Below are 19,676 nucleotides of genomic sequence, written 5' to 3' on the forward strand. Positions count from 1 at the left end.
TTGAGGCCAATGGGATTACTCATGTATAAAAATAAGACACATTCAGAAGCCTGTGCAGGATTGGGACCATAATTTTAATTGACAGGGCACTTAATACCAGCCCCTAATTTCAAGTACCTATAATTTATTCTTTTTTAAATCCACTGGCCTGCAAACTTCCATATTTGTTGTCAGCTGAAGTGTGACTTTTGGGAAGTTTGGTACAATTCTGTTCTGACCGTTTCTGGAAAATATTTTTCAGACCTTAAATGATTTTTTGGAGAGGAGCATAGTAATTAGAGACACCAGTTGGGTCATCTCATCCAGCTTCCCGATATTGATAGCAAGATTACTGAAATATTTTGTTCAACAACAACAATAAACTATGCTTTCAAACTCTTAAAACAACTGACCAAAACTCATAAAAATGATTCTCGCAGACCTTGAAAATTCTTAATTTTATATCACATAATTATTAACCATTCGCTGGAGGGAAGAACACATTTTGGTGCAGGAACTGTTTTAAACATCTTACAGTGATTGGGAATTGCACATATTAAAATGAGTGATTTCAAAATGGAAGAATAAGAAGGAAGGAAAAAAATATTCAAAAGATCCATCTTATGGATTTACTGACAGATGTCCCTGCACAGGGGACAGTGGTTGGAACTCTGATTCTCAGGGAAACTTGTTCCCAGCGCCATAGAATTGAGAGCTTATTCATTTTGTGGTTTCCCTTCCACACCGCTTCCCAGAATCCCCTTCCTTACTGGCAGCTTGTGTGGGCAGGATATGAGTATGTACACGTGATTAGAGCAAAGTTTTAATCTTAATTTGAAAGCTTGGTATATCAGGTAATAGCCAAAAACATTTAAAACAGTTGAGTCATGCAGATAGGTAGTAATTGATTTCTAAATTTCATTTAAATAAAGAAAATGGAAGATTTCTAGACTTGTCATTCTGTCTACAGTATCCCTTTTTAAAAGCAGTGAGAAAATTGGAGCTGCTTCTATGTAGTAACTCTAAGTGACGTCTTTCCTAATTATCTGCAGAAAGTATCTATTAGCCAAGCAGAACAATCTATAACGCTTACATCAAGTCACTGGGCTACCACTATTTCATATGGCTCTCTGATTCCTCCATACAACATTTGAAAAAGTACTGTAAGAATAATCCAGAGTAATTGTTAGAATAAATTGTAATTTCTCATGTGATTTGTGGGAGGCAGTTTGAGAGAACCAAATGGAGACAACTCAGTAACTGGTTAGATATACCATAACATATGCCGTTTCTACGTTTGTTATTGTTTTACTTAGAAAGAAAGTAATCCATATTCAATAGCTTGCAGAACACTTGGTAAAATCACTGGGGAAAAAACTGTCTTTATTAAATGAAACGTTTACAAGGCTTACATATTGTAATTTCTCCTAATCAGTGGTGTTGGAACAATTTTTATAGTGAGGGTGCTGAAAGCCATTGAACAAAACTGTAAACCCTGTATATAATGGAAACCACAGCTAGCCAGGGAGTGCTCCCAGTACCTTTAGTTCCAGCACCCCTGCAGACTACAGTATTTGAGAGATGAATGAATAGCTCACACCTGTAAAAATGAAAAATGAGTTACTTTGTCACTGCTTCTTATTGACTCTACTCCCTTATTCCATGATTTTCATTATGATTTTATTATGCTTTTTAAATTTTATTTGTAGCTCCTAGAAGACTGTATACATGCATCATGAAAATTCCTTCCCTGTCTCAGAGTTTACAGTCCAAGGCTCCAGTCCTGTGAAGGACTTATGCACATGCTTAATTTTGTTCCCTGTGAGAAGTCCTGTTTGAAGTCATTGGAATACTTACAGACAATAAAAGTAAAACATGTGCGAGGTTGGGGCCCAGGTATGGAATATGTATGGTATTAGATAGATTTAATACTTTTAGAGTTCCAGGTGAAATAACAAATAGCTTTTATATGTACAAAATGTAGGCCCAATAAAATTTGTTGTATAGAATCTTGGAGGCTTTCTAAAGTAAATGCCAGTTTGAAATAAACAGTTTTGTTCTCAGGGCAGAGAAGCAAGTAAACTCGATGTTGTCCACAAAAAACTGTCAAAAATTTCCATTTGCGAGTAAGATAAATATGGAGAATGAAGTCAAAGCAGCATGAAAAATTTGCTTGTTTTATTCTCAGCCAATATGATGATGATGATGGCATTAGTATGAAACAGGTGTTAGATAATGAAATTGACATTATGGTTTGATACAAACCAGAAACACCATATCTTGCCATGGTGACTGTATTCTAAAATAAAACTGCAAACCTCCTTTTAAAAAAATTAAATAGGAGCTAGTGATTTATCACTTTACAAATATAATTCTTACTGTATTTCTGTTCAGCTTTGATTACTTAAGCACCTCAGGAGTTCTAGCTGGCATATTCTCTCTCCTTCGTCATTTTTATGAATAAACAATTGCACTTTTCACATAATTCAAATAAAACAGAAACAACATTTTTCACATTCTGTCCTAAATCATACAGCAGTGCTCCATTGTGTGTTAAGTGGTTGTACTCCTCCCCAGATATGGTTGCTTTTCAGAGGCGGGAGATGTGATCAAGGCTATGTCTACAATACCTCTTATGTTGGATAATTTATGGCACTCATGAGGTGTGATAGGCCACCCCCATATATGTAAGTTACACTGACCTAAGTGCTGGTGCAGACAGCACTATGTCAGCCGGAGAGCTTCGCCGACATAGCTGCTGCCGCTTATTGGGGGTAGATTAATTAAATTGATGGGAGAGCTCTCTCTGGTCGGCTTAGAGGAGCTGTACTAGAGAGTTTACAGTGGTGCAGCTTCGCTGCTGTAAGCTCTCTAGTGTAGCCATAGCCTTAGATATTTGAGCCTGTGCCTGCAAACTCACTGCATGCAGTATTCCGACAGAAAGCAGCAGGAGTGTGGAAGTTCCACCCTTAAGGGATCATCACCATAGTTTATAATGTGTATTTTTATTTGTAAAGCACCATGGGAAACTTTGAGATAAAAATAAAGCTATATAAATATATGCTATTAATTTAAAGGTCAACTTTCGCTGCTTCCTGTTTCATTTTTGTGTGTGCCTCTTTAATTGTAATTGTAGGTAAAGGTATTCATTAAAAATAATAGTACTTAGAGCTTTTCATTCTTGCAGCTCAGAGATGCTTACAAATGAGGGTAAGCCACATTAGCCATCATTTTGCAGACACAGTGGGAGGCTGTACTGCAGATCAGCTGAAAAACTGGGTATAGAACCCAGCTTTCATCACTGTTAGTCAGGTGACCTAGTCCCAGGACCATACCCCATTCTCTCATACAGCTCCACATGAGTAAGTAAAGAGAGAATAGCATTTCTGTTTACCAAGTATCCTCTTTACAGCAGTGGTTCCCAGCCTTTTCCATGCCAGGATTATCCAAGCCAATTCTAGTTAGCTGGGATCTCCTTCCCATTTAGCAATATTGGAAACCCTAACCTCCAGATTGAGTCCCCTGTTCTACATTATTCACTGTGTCTGATCAATAATGTTTTTCATTTTCCCATTTTTTTCCCCCCCTCGGATCACTTAATTTACTGTTATAGTGTGTTTTTTAGATTTCTGGATTTATATGCTATCCTGGAGCAATGGTGCAAGTAGGATTCATTTCCTACCAGTACATGGCACCAGCTAAATGGGGATGTGTGGGGGGAAGCACGTGACCTCTCCACTTGACCCCAGCCTGGGGCCCCAGGCTCTCCCCCTCCTCTCCCCATGATCCACCCCACATTACCTAGACGGGGGGAGCACTCCCGATGGGTGGACACAGCACAACTACTAAGAGAAGAGGAGGGCATGCTCTCTGGAACAAATAGCCAGTTCATAGTCACACCTGCTTTGGGAATTGCCAGCAGAAGAGCTTTAAACCAGCTCCCTCTGACAGCAGAGAATATTTTTTTTTCAGACATGTTGGCAATCTCCTCCAGTGTGGCTGTACTGCCCCCAGCCCTGTCCTCTGGCGGCGCTGCTGTACAGACCCTGGATAGCAGACACAGGCACACAGCTGCGTGGAAAGGCTGGGGGTGGTACAGCTGCACCAGAGGAGCTGCCAGCGCGGGGCTGTCGGGCGGCCCCACATTCTGCTCTTCCTGTGTTTTTCCGGTACACCATACTGGCTATAAGTAGCTTACTGGTATGGCATACTGTACCGTCCTACTTGCACCAGTGTCCTGGAGGCTCCTTTTTAACACATTTTGTTTTACCAGTGGTTGGGTAGGGTACTGAAATATTAGCCTGTCCAGCTGAATTATTGAACGATTGGACCTCTCTATGAGTAAGCAAATTAGTGTTGCTGATGCTGTAATGTTACTCATAAGTGTTTTCAGTAATTGCACTTCCTGGAAGTAATGTCATTCATTGTGACACTACATACATTTAGATCACAGATAAAATACTCATCCTATGTTAGAGATGTATGGTACTCCTAGTTCAGATTTTTTTTAATTTGTTCCAATTCTCCTTTATATACCTTTTCACTGATCTATTTAAACTTCATTCTACCTAATCTCGCATACCCAAAGTCTGTTCTGTATTGGAGCTCCATCACTCACGTTCGTTATATACACCTCTCCCTCTTTTGGAGCACAATCTTCATCTTCCTAATATTGCATTCTGTGAGAGAAAAAATAGCCTAGTCATTTCTTCTGAGGCTTCATTTCCATTACCTGTAATTTACTGTTATGTGCTTTCTCAGTCACCTGTCTGCACAGAATGAACCTGTACAAATATTAGTTTAATAGATCTTTCTAGATAAATGGGTCTCATAAAGCACTTGAGCATAGTGTAGGAGACAAGTCTGTCACCTATTAGATCATCGTCTGATTTTTTTGCCTTACTAATTGAAAGTCAGCAATCCAAATATTGCATAAAGACTAAACAAAAAACCAAAAACAAGCCTATTTTCTTTGTGATTCTAACTGGGAACCCAGTCCTGCTGAGCGCCTTCTTTTCTCATTAACTTCATTTGGTATTTGAGCACACTTGGCATCTTTTGCAGGATTGGGCTCTTATTGCCGGAATATTAAACCACATCTGAATGATACATAGCACATAAATTATCTATCTACAGTTCTTACTTTATATTTTAATATAGAGATTGCATAGGATTGTTTTGCCTTTCTGATCAACTGTTAATGCTACTTGACTGTATATCCCATAATACTCCTGGAGCTTAGTCTTAATTGACTTTTCTCTCTCTCTCTTTCTAAAAATCTGTATTGTATAATTTTTACAAAAAATCTCATTTCTACGTTTCCAATCACTTTCGTGTGCCCTTCCAGGCATACCCGTGGAGATGTATTTTGATGAATAATGTGAATTAAATTTAAACAAAATTATGAGTTGTACAGGTTACTGTGGGTATTTCATGCATCCCTGGAGACTTCATTGGAGTTTAGTTTAATGATTAGGTACTTGGAATTGAGAAAATAATTGCAAACATATTCTTGTTGCGATATCATAGAATCATAGAATATCAGGGTTGGAAGGGACCTCAGGAGGTCATCTAGTCCAACCTCCTGCTTAAAGCAGGACCAATCCCCAACTAAATCATCCCATCCAGGGCTTTGTCAAGCCTGACCTTAAAAACTTCTAAGGAAGGAGATTCCACCATCTCCCTAGGTAACGCATTCCAGTGCTTCACCACCCTCCTAGTGAAAAAGTTTTTCCTAATAGCCAACCTAAACCTCCCCCACTGCAACTTGAGACCATTACTCATTCTGTCATCTGCTACCACTGAGAACAGTCTAGATCCATCCTCTTTGGAACCCCCTTTCAGGTAGTTGAAAGCAGCTATCAAATCCCCCCTCATTCTTCGCAGACTAAATAATCCCAGTTCCCTCAGCCTCTCCTCATAAGTCATGGGTTCCAGTCCCCTAATCATTTTTGTTGCCCTCCGCTGGACGTTTTCCAATTTTTCCACATCCTTCTTGTAGTGTGGGGCCCAAAATGGACACACTACTCCAGATGAGGCCTCACCAATGTCAAATAGAGGGGAACGATCACATCCCTCGATCTGCCGGCAATGCCCCTACTTATACATCCCAAAATGCCATTGGCCTTCTTGGCAACAAGGGCACACTGTTAACTCATATACAGCTTCTCATCCACTGTAAGACCTAGGTCCTTTTCTGCAGAACTGCTGCCTAGCCATTCGGTCGCTAGTCTGTAGCAGTGCATTGGATTCTTCCATTCTAAGTGCAGGACTCTGCACTTGTCCTTGTTGAACCTCATCAGATTTCTTTTGACCCAATCCTCTAATTTGTCTAGGGCTCTCCGTATCCTATTCCTACCCTCCAGCATGTCTACCTCTCCACCCAGTTTAGTGTCATCTGCAAACTTGCTGAGGGTGCAATCCACGCCATCCTCCAGATCGTTAATGAAGATATTGAACAAAACCGGCCTGAGGACCGACCCTTGGGGCACTCCACTTGATACGGGCTGCCAACTAGATATGGAGCCATTGATCGTTACCCGTTGAGCCCGACAATCTAGCCAGCTTACTGTCCACCTTATAGTCCATTCATCCAGCCCATACTTCTTTAACTTGCTGGCAAGAATACTGTGGGAGACTTACCTTTTCTTTAGTTAAATCCATTGGCTGTGTGATATGCAGGGAAGGGTAGCTGAGTCAAGATGTTGACATTTCAGCTGTGTGATTTCCGGAAGGAGGTGTTGCTAAAGGCCAGTATTATCGCTTGTACAGATGTAACTACCAAGTGTGTGGTGGTGGAGGAAGGAAAATACCATCACCAAACCCTTCCTCTCTCTCCCCCCCCCCCCCCCCAAAAAAACAAACAAACCAACAACAACCCCTACTGTGTATTGACTGATTTAAAGTATAAAATTCCAAAAGTAATCCTAATCCACAAGTACTGGAATGTTGGAGTTAAATTATGACTCTGATATTTATACAATGGACCATGAATATTCAGATAAACCCACGTTGGGGCTAGCACTTCAAACAGTAAATTAATGAGACCTAGGAATGGCAGTGATTTTTAAATTATTGTGTCCACCAGGATTTTTTTTTTTTTTTAAGAAGAGAACTTGGTTCTGTAATTATCAGTATAACTGCAAATCCAGTCTCTGGTACTAGCCATCTACCCTGCAGAAATTAATTTTATGGTTACTTAGAACATTAATACCTTGTTTGCTTTTCTTCATTTACTTGTATTTACCCACTGAATCACTGCTGATAATTCTAACACAAATATTATGTATGCAAAATGGATATCAGTATATTTCTGCCCCTCTCTTTTGTCCTCCTCCTGCTTCATCTCCTGGGGTCTTTTTAGAGGTTCATCAAACAGCTGCACTAGAAATAAATAATGCTGCACTCCTTCACAGGAGTGCTTTTACCTGTGGTATGAACCTACAGAGTGGAAAGGACAATGAAATCCTAAAAAGAAAAGGAGTACTTGTGGCACCTTAGAGACTAACCAATGTATTTGAGCATGAGCTTTCGTGAGCTACAGCTCACTTCATCGATGCAGTACTTGTGGCACCTTAGAGACTAACCAATGTATTTGAGCATGAGCTTTCGTGAGCTACAGCTCACTTCATCGATGCATCCGATGAAGTGAGCTGTAGCTCACGAAAGCTCATGCTCAAATACATTGGTTAGTCTCTAAGGTGCCACAAGTACTCCTTTTCTTTTTGCGAATACAGACTAACACGGCTGTTACAATGAAATCCTAGTTAGTCTACCCTGCATTTGGTCCTGTGGGTTAAAAACCATTCCCATACAGGAGTGCAGCCCTTCATTTCATTACAGTTCCTGGCACCAGTAGTCTACTGAATGGTTAAGGTGAGTTTCAGAGACTGGATTTCTGCTTTCTCTTTGGTACTTGTAGGTCTCAGGAGAGAAAGTGCCCATCCTACTATCAAAGATGTGTGACGAAGCGGGACTGTTCTTAATGGTTCCTCTGAATATTGTGGGGGTGCCTCAGTTTCCACTATGAAGTTCTTAAGTATCTAGGTGGTGGGATAAGGGTGTATGATCATTGCAGAGCCCTAGAGGGCAGGTATGTACTGGCTGGCTGAGAGTCACGTCTGACTGTGAAGTTGGGGTGCAGGACCCTCTGGCTTCCCCAGGAGCCCCGCCTGGGTGGACTCGCTATGGGAAGCACACGGAGGGGCAGAGGATGCTGAATGCTCCGAGGTCAGACCCAGGAAGGTAGAATTTGTGTGAGGTGTGTCCTGAACACAGTCTGCTCACAGAAAGGAGACTTCCCCAAAGTCCTGACGGATTTCGTACGGAGCAGTTCCAGAGCATCGCCTGGGGATTCCGTGACAAGATGGTTATCGGAGATTCTTCCTTAGATCAAGTATTTTTGGGTTTGAAGGTCCTGGTGAATAGCCCAGCATGAGTTAGCCTTACATACATTTAAAGAAATTTATCCAACTAAAAGGATTCTCTAATTACAGAATTTGTGCAATATATTAATGAGAACTGCTAATGTTCTGCCAAGTGACTTCTAGGGAGCTACAGCATACGGGCTGCATGGGAGCACAGTAGGTACATATGTGGGGACTTTTAGAGGCAGTTTATTAGCTGGCTTGGGAACTTATTTAATTAAACTTGCTTTCAAGGAGCTAATTATGTGGCATTCCCTGTGGAGCTCACGTACAGGTGGGAGTTCCTTGAGCCTATTGCCGGACTTTTGCAGAGGAAGTAAAAGCAGGTCAGTGGTACTGCTAGAAAGCTTTCTGCTAAGCACTTTACAACAGTGGGTTTAAAACTGTGAGTCATGACCCAGTACTGGGTCATGGAATGTACGCCACTGGGTCGCGGCGGCTCTGATCAGCACCACCGCCCGGTCCGTTAAAAGTCCCGTTGGTGGTGCTTCCTGGCTAAGGCAGGCTAGTCCCTTCCTGTTTTGACACTGCTGCGCCCCGGAAGCAGCTAGCAGCAGGTCCAGCTCCTTGGTGGCGGGGCGACCACGGGGCTCTGGTCGCTGCCCCAACCTGAGCACCGGCTCCGCACTCTGCACAGGGCTGGCGGGGAGGTGCCTGTGGCCAAGAGCTGCGCGGAACCGCTTGTGCGCCTCCGCCTAGGAACCAGACCTGCTGCTGGCTGCTTCTGGGGCATAGTACAGTCCGTGGTGCCAGGACAGGCAGGAAGCCTGCCTTAGCACCTGCCACCGCGCTGCTGACTGAGAGCTGCCTGAGGTAAGCCTGTGCCCCAATCCCCTGCCCCAGCCCTGAGCCGCCCCCCAAACCTGGAGCCTCTTCCTTCACCCCAAACCCCTCATCCCAAGCCCCACCCAAGAGCCTGCACCCACAGCTGCCCCAACCCAGAGTCCCCTCCTGCATCCCAAACCCCTCATCTCCAGCCCCACCCCGCAGCCCTCACCCCCACATCCCAACCCTCTGCCCCAGCCCTAAGTCCCTCCTATACCCCAAACCCTTCATTCCCAGCTCCGTTGGGTCACGGGCATCAACAATTTTCTTCAGAAAAATAGGTTTCAGAGTAACAGCCGTGTTAGCCTGTATTCGCAAAAAGAAAAGGAGTACTTGTGGCACCTTAGAGACTAACCAATTTATTTGAGCATAAGCTTTCGTGAGCTACAGCTCACTTCATCGGATGCATACTGTGGAAAGTGTAGAAGATCTTTTTATATACACACAAAGCATGAAAAAATACCTTCTCCCACCCCACTCTCCTGCTGGTAATAGCTTATCTAAAGTGATCACTCTCCTTACAATGTGTATGATAATCAAGTTGGGCCATTTCCAGCACAAATCCAGGTTTTCTCCCCCTCTCCCTCCCCCCCCCCCCCCGCCCGCACACACCAGCAGGAGAGCGAGTTTGTGTGCGGGGGGGGGGGAGGAGGGTGAGAAAACCTGGATTTGTGCTGGAAATGGCCCAACTTGATTATCATACACATTGTAAGGAGAGTGATCACTTTAGATAAGCTATTACCAGCAGGACAGTGGGGTGGGAGGAGGTATTTTTTCATGCTTTGTGTGTATATAAAAAGATCTTCTACACTTTCCACAGTATGCATCCGATGAAGTGAGCTGTAGCTCACGAAAGTTTATGCTCAAATAAATTGGTTAGTCTCTAAGGTGCCACAAGTACTCCTTTTCTTTCTTCAGAAAAATAGTTTAATACACTCATAGAATATCAGGGTTGGAAGGGACCTCAGGAGGTCATCTGGTCCAAACCCCTGCTCAAAGCAGGACGAATCCCCAACGAAATCATCCCCAGCCAGGGCTTTGTCAAGCCTGACCTTAAAAACCTCTAAAGAAGGAGATTCCACCACCTCCCTAGGTAACCCATTCCAGTGCTTCACCACCCTCCTAGTGAAAAAGTTTTTCCTAATGTCCAACCTAACCCCCCCCCCCCCCACTGCAACTTGAGACCATTGCTCCTTGTTCTGTCATCTGGTTTGAAATCCACTGCTTTACGGTAATGTTTGTCTAGATTTTATCACTATCTATTTAGTGAAGTGATTGTCAGCAAACTGTTAAAATGTAAATGGGCAAATGTCATGGAAACAAGTGTCCAGCAAGCCAAATGCTACCATTTTATAGGTTGTATTTATTTAATTTATGAGAAGAAACATAAGTCATTGATATGTCAGATAAGACTCTGAAAGTTTTAAATAGTTGTTTAAATTCCCAACAACTCATGTCCTTAAAGTCAGCCTTGATGTAAAAGATTAAAAGGCCTTCTACTTCTGTTGTGCGTATTTGTGTATGCTTTTTTCCAAAATAAAAATAAAGTCCAAATGAAAAGATGTGAGAACTCTTCATGCTGGCTCTTTTTCTCTCCAGTTTGATCCTGAATGTTATTTCAAATGGTATTTGTAATACTAAATCCTTTTTTATTTTACTCTGAAAAAAGGTGAAAATGTGCATCACTTAATTTATTTTTGCTTCTGCTCCCATCTGGAAAATGGTGGTAATATGAACTTTTTCACACCCTTGTCTGTTAAGAGCTGATTAGGGCAGAGACTGCCTCTTATGATGTGCATGTACTGAGCCTAGAACAACAGGGCTCTGATTTTGTCGGCACATCTAGGTAGTACTGCAATGCAAATAATTAATCGTAATAATGGAAAAAGGAAAATCCAAGGTAGACACTTTGAATCAGTGTGTGAAGGATCAAATGTTTAGTGTATTTGCTTGTCTGGAGCATTTGTCATTGCAATTTGTATGTTTCTTGACAGCTGGGCTGCACAGTCAAGTTATATGTCTAGTGCCTGTAAACCTGTTTCATTGAAAATATTCCCTTTAGTGAGTGGTGCAGAAGCAAAGCCAGAAAGGAGAAAAAAGCGCCAACACATTTTCAATACTTGCTTCCTTTTTTCAAAGATACCTTCACTTTAAAAATAATTAGTGAATATGTTCATTTTGCACTTTCTAATAGAATAAATATTTCATTTTTTGTTTTTTCTTACAGGGACTTACTGGAATGTGAACAATTTGCACTTTTAAAGAGACATTTTGTGAGCAGAAGTTGAGAATTAACTACTGTGAAATGCGTTACTTGAATCAAGACATTCCAATTTTATATTAAATTTAAATCCATCTGTGTAAAATTAAATAAATGTAATGAGGTTTCTTTACTGAACCTCCTGCCTGTATGCTCCCAAGTTGGGGGACTTTTTTGTAGTCTATCTTAACGCTTCCATTGTGTATTAGCTAAAATCTGGCTCTCACTGGCTTCTCACCTATCTCATTTGGGGCATTTTTCAGATGTTGAAATATTGCCTATAAACAAGACTCTAAAATATTAAAATTATTATCACTGATTTTTTTAGTTTACCTTCGTTATCATACGGAACTTAAAAAATGTGATAAATTTTATCTATGTTGCACTGAGGCATTTCTATCATGCATGTTTCGTGCATTGCTGAAGAAGTGATACCAGACATAGTAGTCTGGCCAAAAGACTGTAGTGAAACATATTAAATCAACCACGGTGAATGAGGAGGACAATATTAAAATGAAATTACTCATTTAAAAGAGGAGGTCATCCATTTTAAATTTAGGACTTGATACAGTGCCCAATTAAATCAATTAATAGACTCTCATTGGCTTCAGTGGGCTTTGGATCAGGTCTTTAGTGTAAATCTCTAAAGTATAGACTTATTGGCCTGATCTTGACTCCTATACAAGGCATATACCTGCTGATCTGAAAGGGGAGTTTACCTGAGCTAGGAGTACAGGATGGCTCCTGTATGGAAAATTATCAAATAGTTGACCTACATAAATTCTAAATCTTTAACTTTATTTAAATTAGAAGTGTATTGCAGCAAAACTGCAATAAATCTTTCAATACTTTACACAACATATCATTGCCTTTAGGGTTTGGCAAAAACAGCTACCAATATATGGTGTTTAATCAACACTAAAAGAGTTGATTGTCATATCTTCATTCTAATTTGCCTTAAAATTCTCAGCTGTTTAATATATGTAATTATTGTAATAATTTGTACCTAATTAAGACTTACTAAATCTGACTACCTTTGTGTTGATGAGGATTTTCTGATTTGCATGTCAAAGGTACAGCCAGATTTAATCTAGTAACCTCACTCTGTACGCAGCTGAAAGCAGCCCCTCCACAATACGCCCATCAGTTTTGCCATTGTACTGTGCTTTAATCACAGACCCTCTCCATCACTGTGACCACTGATCAGTGAAACTGTGTCCACTTGTTCATTCACAACTACATTTAGCAACAGTCTTAGGTCTGGTCTACACTACAAAGTTAGGTCAATGTAAGGCAGTTTACGTTGACCTAACTTTATTTTGTATCATAGACTTGCCCTAAGTCACTGGGTCCTCTGCATGCAAAGCAGGGAGGGAGACTATGAACCGGTTGTATTTCCTCTGTCTGCAGAGGGAACTGGGAAACGCAGAGGATGCTGCTACTGGACTGTGGTTCTCCCATAGGTTGGGAAGGAAGAAAATGCCACTGCTGCTTCTGAACTTTCTTGTCCCCCATAAAATGGTGTTGAAAAGAATCCTCTGTAGTTTGATACTAAGGACTGGGACAGCTGTTTGCCAGGGATGCTAAGTGTTGTCTGCTAACTCTTTATACTGGGTTTTCATCTACGTCTGTCAAAGGGTCACTTCAGTGCTGGTAACAGGCCACATCCCAGGATTTTCATGCAGGCATTTTAGGGCAGCACAGGGAGGTGCCACCTGAGTTATCCAGGCACCAGAAACCTATTTTTAAGATGCCAAATGTCCTTTCAATGACATATCTGGTGGGTCATTGAGCCTCATTATAATTTCTCCTGTGGGGAGTTTGGGAATGTGAAATAGCGGTCATTAGCCATTTGCTCCAGGGGTAAATGCTGTCCCTTAGAAAATAATAATGGAACACTATATTTCCAGCTGAGGGTGACCTACTAATATAACAGTAAAACACTGAAGGCTAAATTCTACCCTCATTTTCGTCATTGACTTCATTGGGAGATACACAGACATTAAGTGAGGGCAGAATGCACCCACAGGCACTGTTGTTGGTATTCTGTACTTACTCAAGAATAAAACCCCAGTGTCTAGACTAGGAAGGATTTGAAGGTGTGATATAGAATGTGTTGGCTAACATGTTCTAACACATCTGAACAGTCTAGTGCAGATAAGGTACGCTGCCTTTCATACATGCTAAACTGGTTGAGATAAAATATAGGCATTAATTTGACCATCTTAGCACATTTTAACATATTCACTGCCTTGTTTGAAAAGTCTAGTGTCCCCTTGTTAATTAGAACTTGTTGGCTAATGCATTCTAACATCACACTTTTAAATCCTAGCCCAGGCAAGGCCTAAGTCAGGGGTGAGCAAATTACGGCCCGGGGGCCGCATCTGGCCCTTCAGACATTTTAATTTGGCCCTTGAGCTCCCGTCAGGAAGCAGAGTCCGGGGCTTGCCCTGCTCCGGTGCTCCAGCCAGGGAGTGGGGTCAGGGCCTTGCCCCGCTCTGTGTGTACCATGGATCCGCGCAGCTCCTGGAAGCAGCGGCATGTTCCTCCCTCCATCTCCTACGCATAGGGACAGCCAAGGGGCTCCACGTGCTGCCCCCTTCTCCAAGTGCTGCTCCAGCAGCTCCCATTGGCTGGGAACCACGGCCAATGGGAGCTGCAGGGGGCGGCGCCTCTGGAGGGGGAGCATGCAGAGCTGCCTGGCCACGCCTCTGTGTAGGAGGCAGAAGGGGGACATGCTGCTGCTTCTGGGAGCTGCTTGAGGTAAGCACCACCCAGATACTGCACCCCTGACCCCCTCCCATACCCTCTGAACCCCTTGGTCCCAGCCCAGAGCACTTTCCTGCATCTCAAACCCTCATCCCCAGCCCCACCCCAGAGCCCTCACCCCCTCTCGCACCCCAACCTCCATTTTCATGATTCTTCATGGCCTGCCGTACAATTTCCATACCCAGATGTGGCCTTCAGACAAAAAAGTTTGCCCACCCCTGGCCTAAGTGATGTCCTGTAGTATAGAGGATTGTTTGAAAATGAGCTGTAGGAATTCTTGGGACGCTAATGATAATATTTTTCTAATGCCTGCATATTTTTGGAGCTCCAAAATGCTTTGTAAACATTAAGCCTCACATTGCCCCTTTGAAGGAGGATGGGAAGGACGTATTCCAGTCCACAGAGAGTGAACTAAGGGGCCAAGAGGAGGCTGGCATGTTCACATTCCAACAGGACTCGATTTCACAGAAGACAACTAGTTTAAATCAGACAGTTTGAAGCTTAAACAACCCGAGGGACAAGGCTTGTAGTTTACACTTATTTATACAAGAAATGTGGAAAACAGCCCAGAGATTTATAAAATAGCCATCAGGCCACAGAGAAGGTCTATGGAAGAAGCAAAAGAGCTTTGTAAGTTGTTGGCAAGCAGCTCTCAGTCCCAGTTGTGGCTGCATATACTTAGAGATTCTAAAAATAATGTCATTCAACAGGAAGAAGGTATGGATAGGTGTGTTAAAAAGCACAATAGTCTCAATACCTGGCTGGAGATTCATTACTTTGGGCCCCATTTAGCATGTAAGGCAGTCACTTTGAATCCATTGCACACTAAATCAGTGAAAATTACATCCATTTTCTGACCAGTCCTACATACTGTGTAATTTAAATCACCATTTATAACACTGTAGGTTTTGGCCCAGACTTCTGTAGGAGTTGCTCTTGTTTACACAAAGCCTGGAGTTAGCCTGTTTAGTCCAATGAATCATAGCTAAAGTTGAAAATGGAATTGAGGAGGTCAGCCATCTACTCCTCTGTTTTGACCACTAGGCCCTGTTTTGATATTATGATGAAGTGCACTATAGAAAATCTGAAGTTAGATCCTGGGTGTTCAGCGACCGTATCTATGGTGCAATACTTAGCATCACAGACAAACCAGGATATTACTGGAATATAATGGCTTGCAATAATTAATCTGTTTATATGGGAATGTATATGATGAAGTCTATAGCTCATTTGCTGTATCATCTGAGAGAGGCAGAATGGTCTAACGTATAATGCAGGCGATGACATGAAAACAGAGTTCTGTTTCCAAATCTGCAAAAGACTTGACTTTGAAAGCCACTTACCCTCTCTGGGCCTCTCCAGGTGCATTTTTGCCTGTGCAGTTCTAAAACTCTGGATTGTTATCTAAGTTTTTAAGCACTCAGTTTAAATCTCAAGAGGGGATTTTTAGTTAATGCACTAGGATTGATTGATACTCACGTTTCACTAAAATCATTTGGCCAAAAATGTATTTTGGAGACACGTTACATGTATTATAGGAAAAATAAATATTCAGGAGAATGCAGACAATTTATATAACATGAGGATACTATTTATATACCTTTCATAATGTGCTTTGAGTTTCTCAAAAGAAAGATGCTAAGTACAAATTATTATTTGTTGTAGGTACTTTGTTGAAAAACTCGAGCAAACTTTGCTGTTGGTGCACTGTGTCTTTTGGAAAATAAATACATTGCTTGGTTCTTTTGAGAACAGCATCAAGACCATAAGCTCCCTGGGACAGGGATATGGGTGAGATTTTCACCCCTGCTATGGCCACTGTACAGTCCTGTGCAATGTACAGGGGCTGTAAAAGCTCTGTGGCCAGCCAGGGGCGAATTCTACCCAACAAAGAGTTGTATGGGACAGCTGTAGGCTCTCAAGTGCAAGCCCTGGAAGAGGCTGAGGGTGCATGGTAGGGGCATACCAGAAGACTAGGAGGGTGTTGTGCTATAGTACTTTGTGGTGTTGGGATTCTGGGCAGTTACCATGAATTGGGAGATCATATGTGGCTTAATGCCACCTTTCCCTTTTCACCCCCAGGGCACTGCACAGTATCTCACTCAAAGTTGTCTTCTATATCTTGTCCCACGCTGGTTGTGCTGTCAGTGTTTAATGAAGAATAAGAAACTGATATAAATAGTTGGCATAGCTAAGTAACTAATAACTGTAGGGTGTTTGGTGATTAGGAAGGGTCCTCTTGCCAGGGATCCTAAAGCTATTTTAGAATTTGACAAACAGATGGCACATAACTATGATGTGTTTGACATGCCCACCTCTTTTAGCCTCTCTCATGCCAGCAGTGTAATTTATCAAACTGGTATGTCTGAAACACTTGTTCAATCTCACAGATTCACAAAATGATTTATCTGTATGGTGCCATGTTTTCTCAGAGTTAGACACGTTTCCTTATGGGTCTAGTACAATTTTCACTAAAGTGACAAAAACAAATTTCTTTTTACTTGCACCCACGACTCTCACTGTCCCTCAGGATGTTGTCTTTTGTGGAATGAGGCAGTAAAAGCACAGGTGCCAGCTGCCTCTGGGCCCCAGGTTGCTCAAGCCCCCCACTCCGCCACAGGCCCTGCCCCCACACAACCCCTTCCCCCAACCGCCTGTCCAATTCCGCCCCTTCTTCTAAGCCCCCTGCCTCATCCCATCCCTGCCCCCCCTTCCCACCCAGTTCTGCCTCCTCCCTCCAGCACCTCCTGCATGCCACAGAACAACTGATCACAGCGGGTGGGAGGCACTGGGAGGGAGAGGGAGGAATTGATGAGCGGGGCCACTGACGGATGGGAGGCACTGAGGGGGAGAGAGGGAAGCTTGGCTGCCAGTGGGTGCTAAGCACCCACTAATTTTTTTCCATGGGTGCTCTAGTCCTTGAGTACCCTCAGAGTCAGTGCCTATGAGTAAAAGTTTCAAACAGGATTGTTTTAACAGCAGTCGTGACTGAATCTGCCCTGATATATCTCAGATCAGCTGGCCCCAGCTGACGCCCACTCAAAATTTGCAAGTGTAAAGTTCACTTAGATGTCTCAGGGCCAGACCAGTGCCCCTGTCTTGCCTTTGACTTTTTAGATGTAGATACCCAGAGGAAATCTTACCGGTAGCACAGCTGGATGCATAGATGAGTAGAGACTTTTCAGAGGCCATTTTTTATGCCTCTAATGTGGGTACAAGCTTTGAAATTCTAACTGTTTGTCTCTTCATTGCCTGGAATGCTGCATGGGTTGTTGGCAGGTGGTATCCTAAATATAACACAGCTAGCATTATCTCCCTAAAAGACCACAAACTTTTGTATCTGTAATTCTTCTAAGGCACAATTCCAGTACTCGATATGAAACTCGCCTCACTGTGCATCTTGTAACATCAGCTTTTTATAAGATATATGTAACGATGCCTGCTGCAGATCTTATAAAAGGCTGATGTTACGCTACATGCTTCATCACACGTCTTTTATTTCTTTGTTCTCTGGAGGATGAGAGCCCAGAGGTTGTTCCTATATTCAAGTCTGCCACTCAACTCTATACCATGCTGCCTGCAACCTAGTTAAGAAATGCAGAGTGCGCTGAACTAATGTTATGTCACTTTCCAATTTTAAAATACGCAAAGGGCAGTTTTGACTCACTTGTAATTAATTGTCAAAGGTGCCTACAGTATGGGATGCACACTTTTGTGGTGTTATAAGTGGAAATCAAATTAATATAGTCAATTTTAAAGCATGTTATAGTTGTATCTTTTGGTAGTCTATATTCCTCTGTTTAATTAAATCTATAAATTTATTTATCTACTTTAAATTTTTAGTCATAATATTGTTATAGCATGTAGAACTTGTTCCCCCCAAAATAAGGTGGATTTAATAGTTTTATCAAATGTAATGCAAAGAAGGTTTGTCCTTTATTTCCATCCAACATCTAATTAATGAAAATGACTGAATCTGGCATGACCAATCCCTCAACCAGCAACAATGAACAATCACCTAGAAGCAAAGAGAAAATTATGATAATTGGTAGTACACAGTACTGTTTGGATTGCAGATCTCTGACTTTTTGAGTGCAGACAGTCGATCAGAATCCCTTGTAAGTATAATTCTTCAGATTTTCAGGAAAGAAACCATTCTGGTTCTCAACCTAAAGAACCGTTCATTTTCTCAAGCCAATTTAAAATACTGATGATTTGCTAAACTGCTCCTAAAACTCGTTACCATTTTATGTGCTTTATATAGAAATTTACGCTCTTATCCCACGGCTGTACATGCTAGTATCTTTATTATAAGGTAATGGAGAACAAAGCGTTTCACAGAATATCAGGGTTGGAAGGGAACTCAGGAGGTCATCTAGTCCAATCCCCTGCTCAAAGCAGGACCAATCCCCAACTAAATCATCCCAGCTAGGGCTTTGTCAAGCCTGACCTTAAAAACCTCTCCACCACCTCTCTATGTAACCCATTCCAGTGCTTCACCACCCTCCTAGTGAAAAGGTTTTTCCTAATATCCAATCTAAAGCTCCCCCACCGCAACTTGAGACCATTACTCCTCGTTCTGTCATCTGGTACCACTGAGAACAGTTTAGATTCATCCTCTTTGGAACCCCCTTTCAGGTACTTGAAAGCAGCTATCAAATCCCCCTCATTCTTCTCTTCCGCAGACTAAATAATCCTAGTTCCCTCAGCCTCTCCTCATAAGTCATGTGCTCCAGCCCCCTAATCATTTCTGTTGCCCTCTGCTGGACTCTTTCCAATTTTTGTTTGTACTGCAGGCATAAGGCTCCTGTGAAACACTCTGGATTTGTGTTCCTTTATGATCTGGCTGAATCTAAACTTTGTAGCATGTAGACATTATACACAGAACTTTATTTATATTTCCCGGGTTGCTTTTAATTCTCTTGAGACAGCTTGTGCAGGTTTAGTTAGGCAAAACTTCCATGGACTGATCTGGGAGTTTTGCCTGAAGAAGTCCTGCAAAATATGGCTCCAGTAATTGCAACTTGGTGTTCTGTTTGACTGACAAATACTTTCTAATGAATTCTCTTTGTCTTTGCAGTGTTTTAGATGATGAAGGCAGCAATCTGCGTCAACAGAAGCTTGACAGACAGGTGAGATCTTGGAGTCTGCTTTCGGCCTATTTCCTTTTGACAGGTTAGGGCTTGCTTAACTGGATTACTGTGGAATATGGAGACCTCCTTGCATTGATACACATAGCTGATCGAGGTATCCTACCAGAAAATTACATCTTGAAATATTAGTTCCCCGGCCTTTGGAGTGTGCTATACATGCTTAAGTGATGGAAAGGAAAGGACTGTGAAGATTACTATTAGTGTTGTCTTTTTCTTATTATTGTGATTTGAGTGGTTTTCATTTTTGTTGACTTAGAGTTGCAT

At 42.1% G+C, this 19,676-nt stretch overlaps 1 protein-coding gene across 9 annotated transcripts in view; it reads left to right on the plus strand.

Annotated features, from left to right (window-relative positions):
* Positions 1 to 19,676, plus strand: part of TUB (TUB bipartite transcription factor) — a 254,405-nt gene that overhangs the window by 177,715 nt on the left and 57,014 nt on the right. For all 9 annotated transcript variants that reach the window (XM_048852324.2, XM_048852328.2, XM_048852332.2 and 6 more), the window contains exon 2: positions 19,340 to 19,391. In XM_048852324.2, the coding sequence (XP_048708281.1) occupies positions 19,340 to 19,391 (52 nt within the window). The remainder of the gene's footprint in view (positions 1 to 19,339; positions 19,392 to 19,676) is intronic.

The sequence above is a fragment of the Caretta caretta genome, chromosome 6 (assembly GCF_965140235.1).
Source record: "Caretta caretta isolate rCarCar2 chromosome 6, rCarCar1.hap1, whole genome shotgun sequence".
In the NCBI taxonomy this organism is placed as follows: Eukaryota; Metazoa; Chordata; order Testudines; family Cheloniidae; genus Caretta; species Caretta caretta.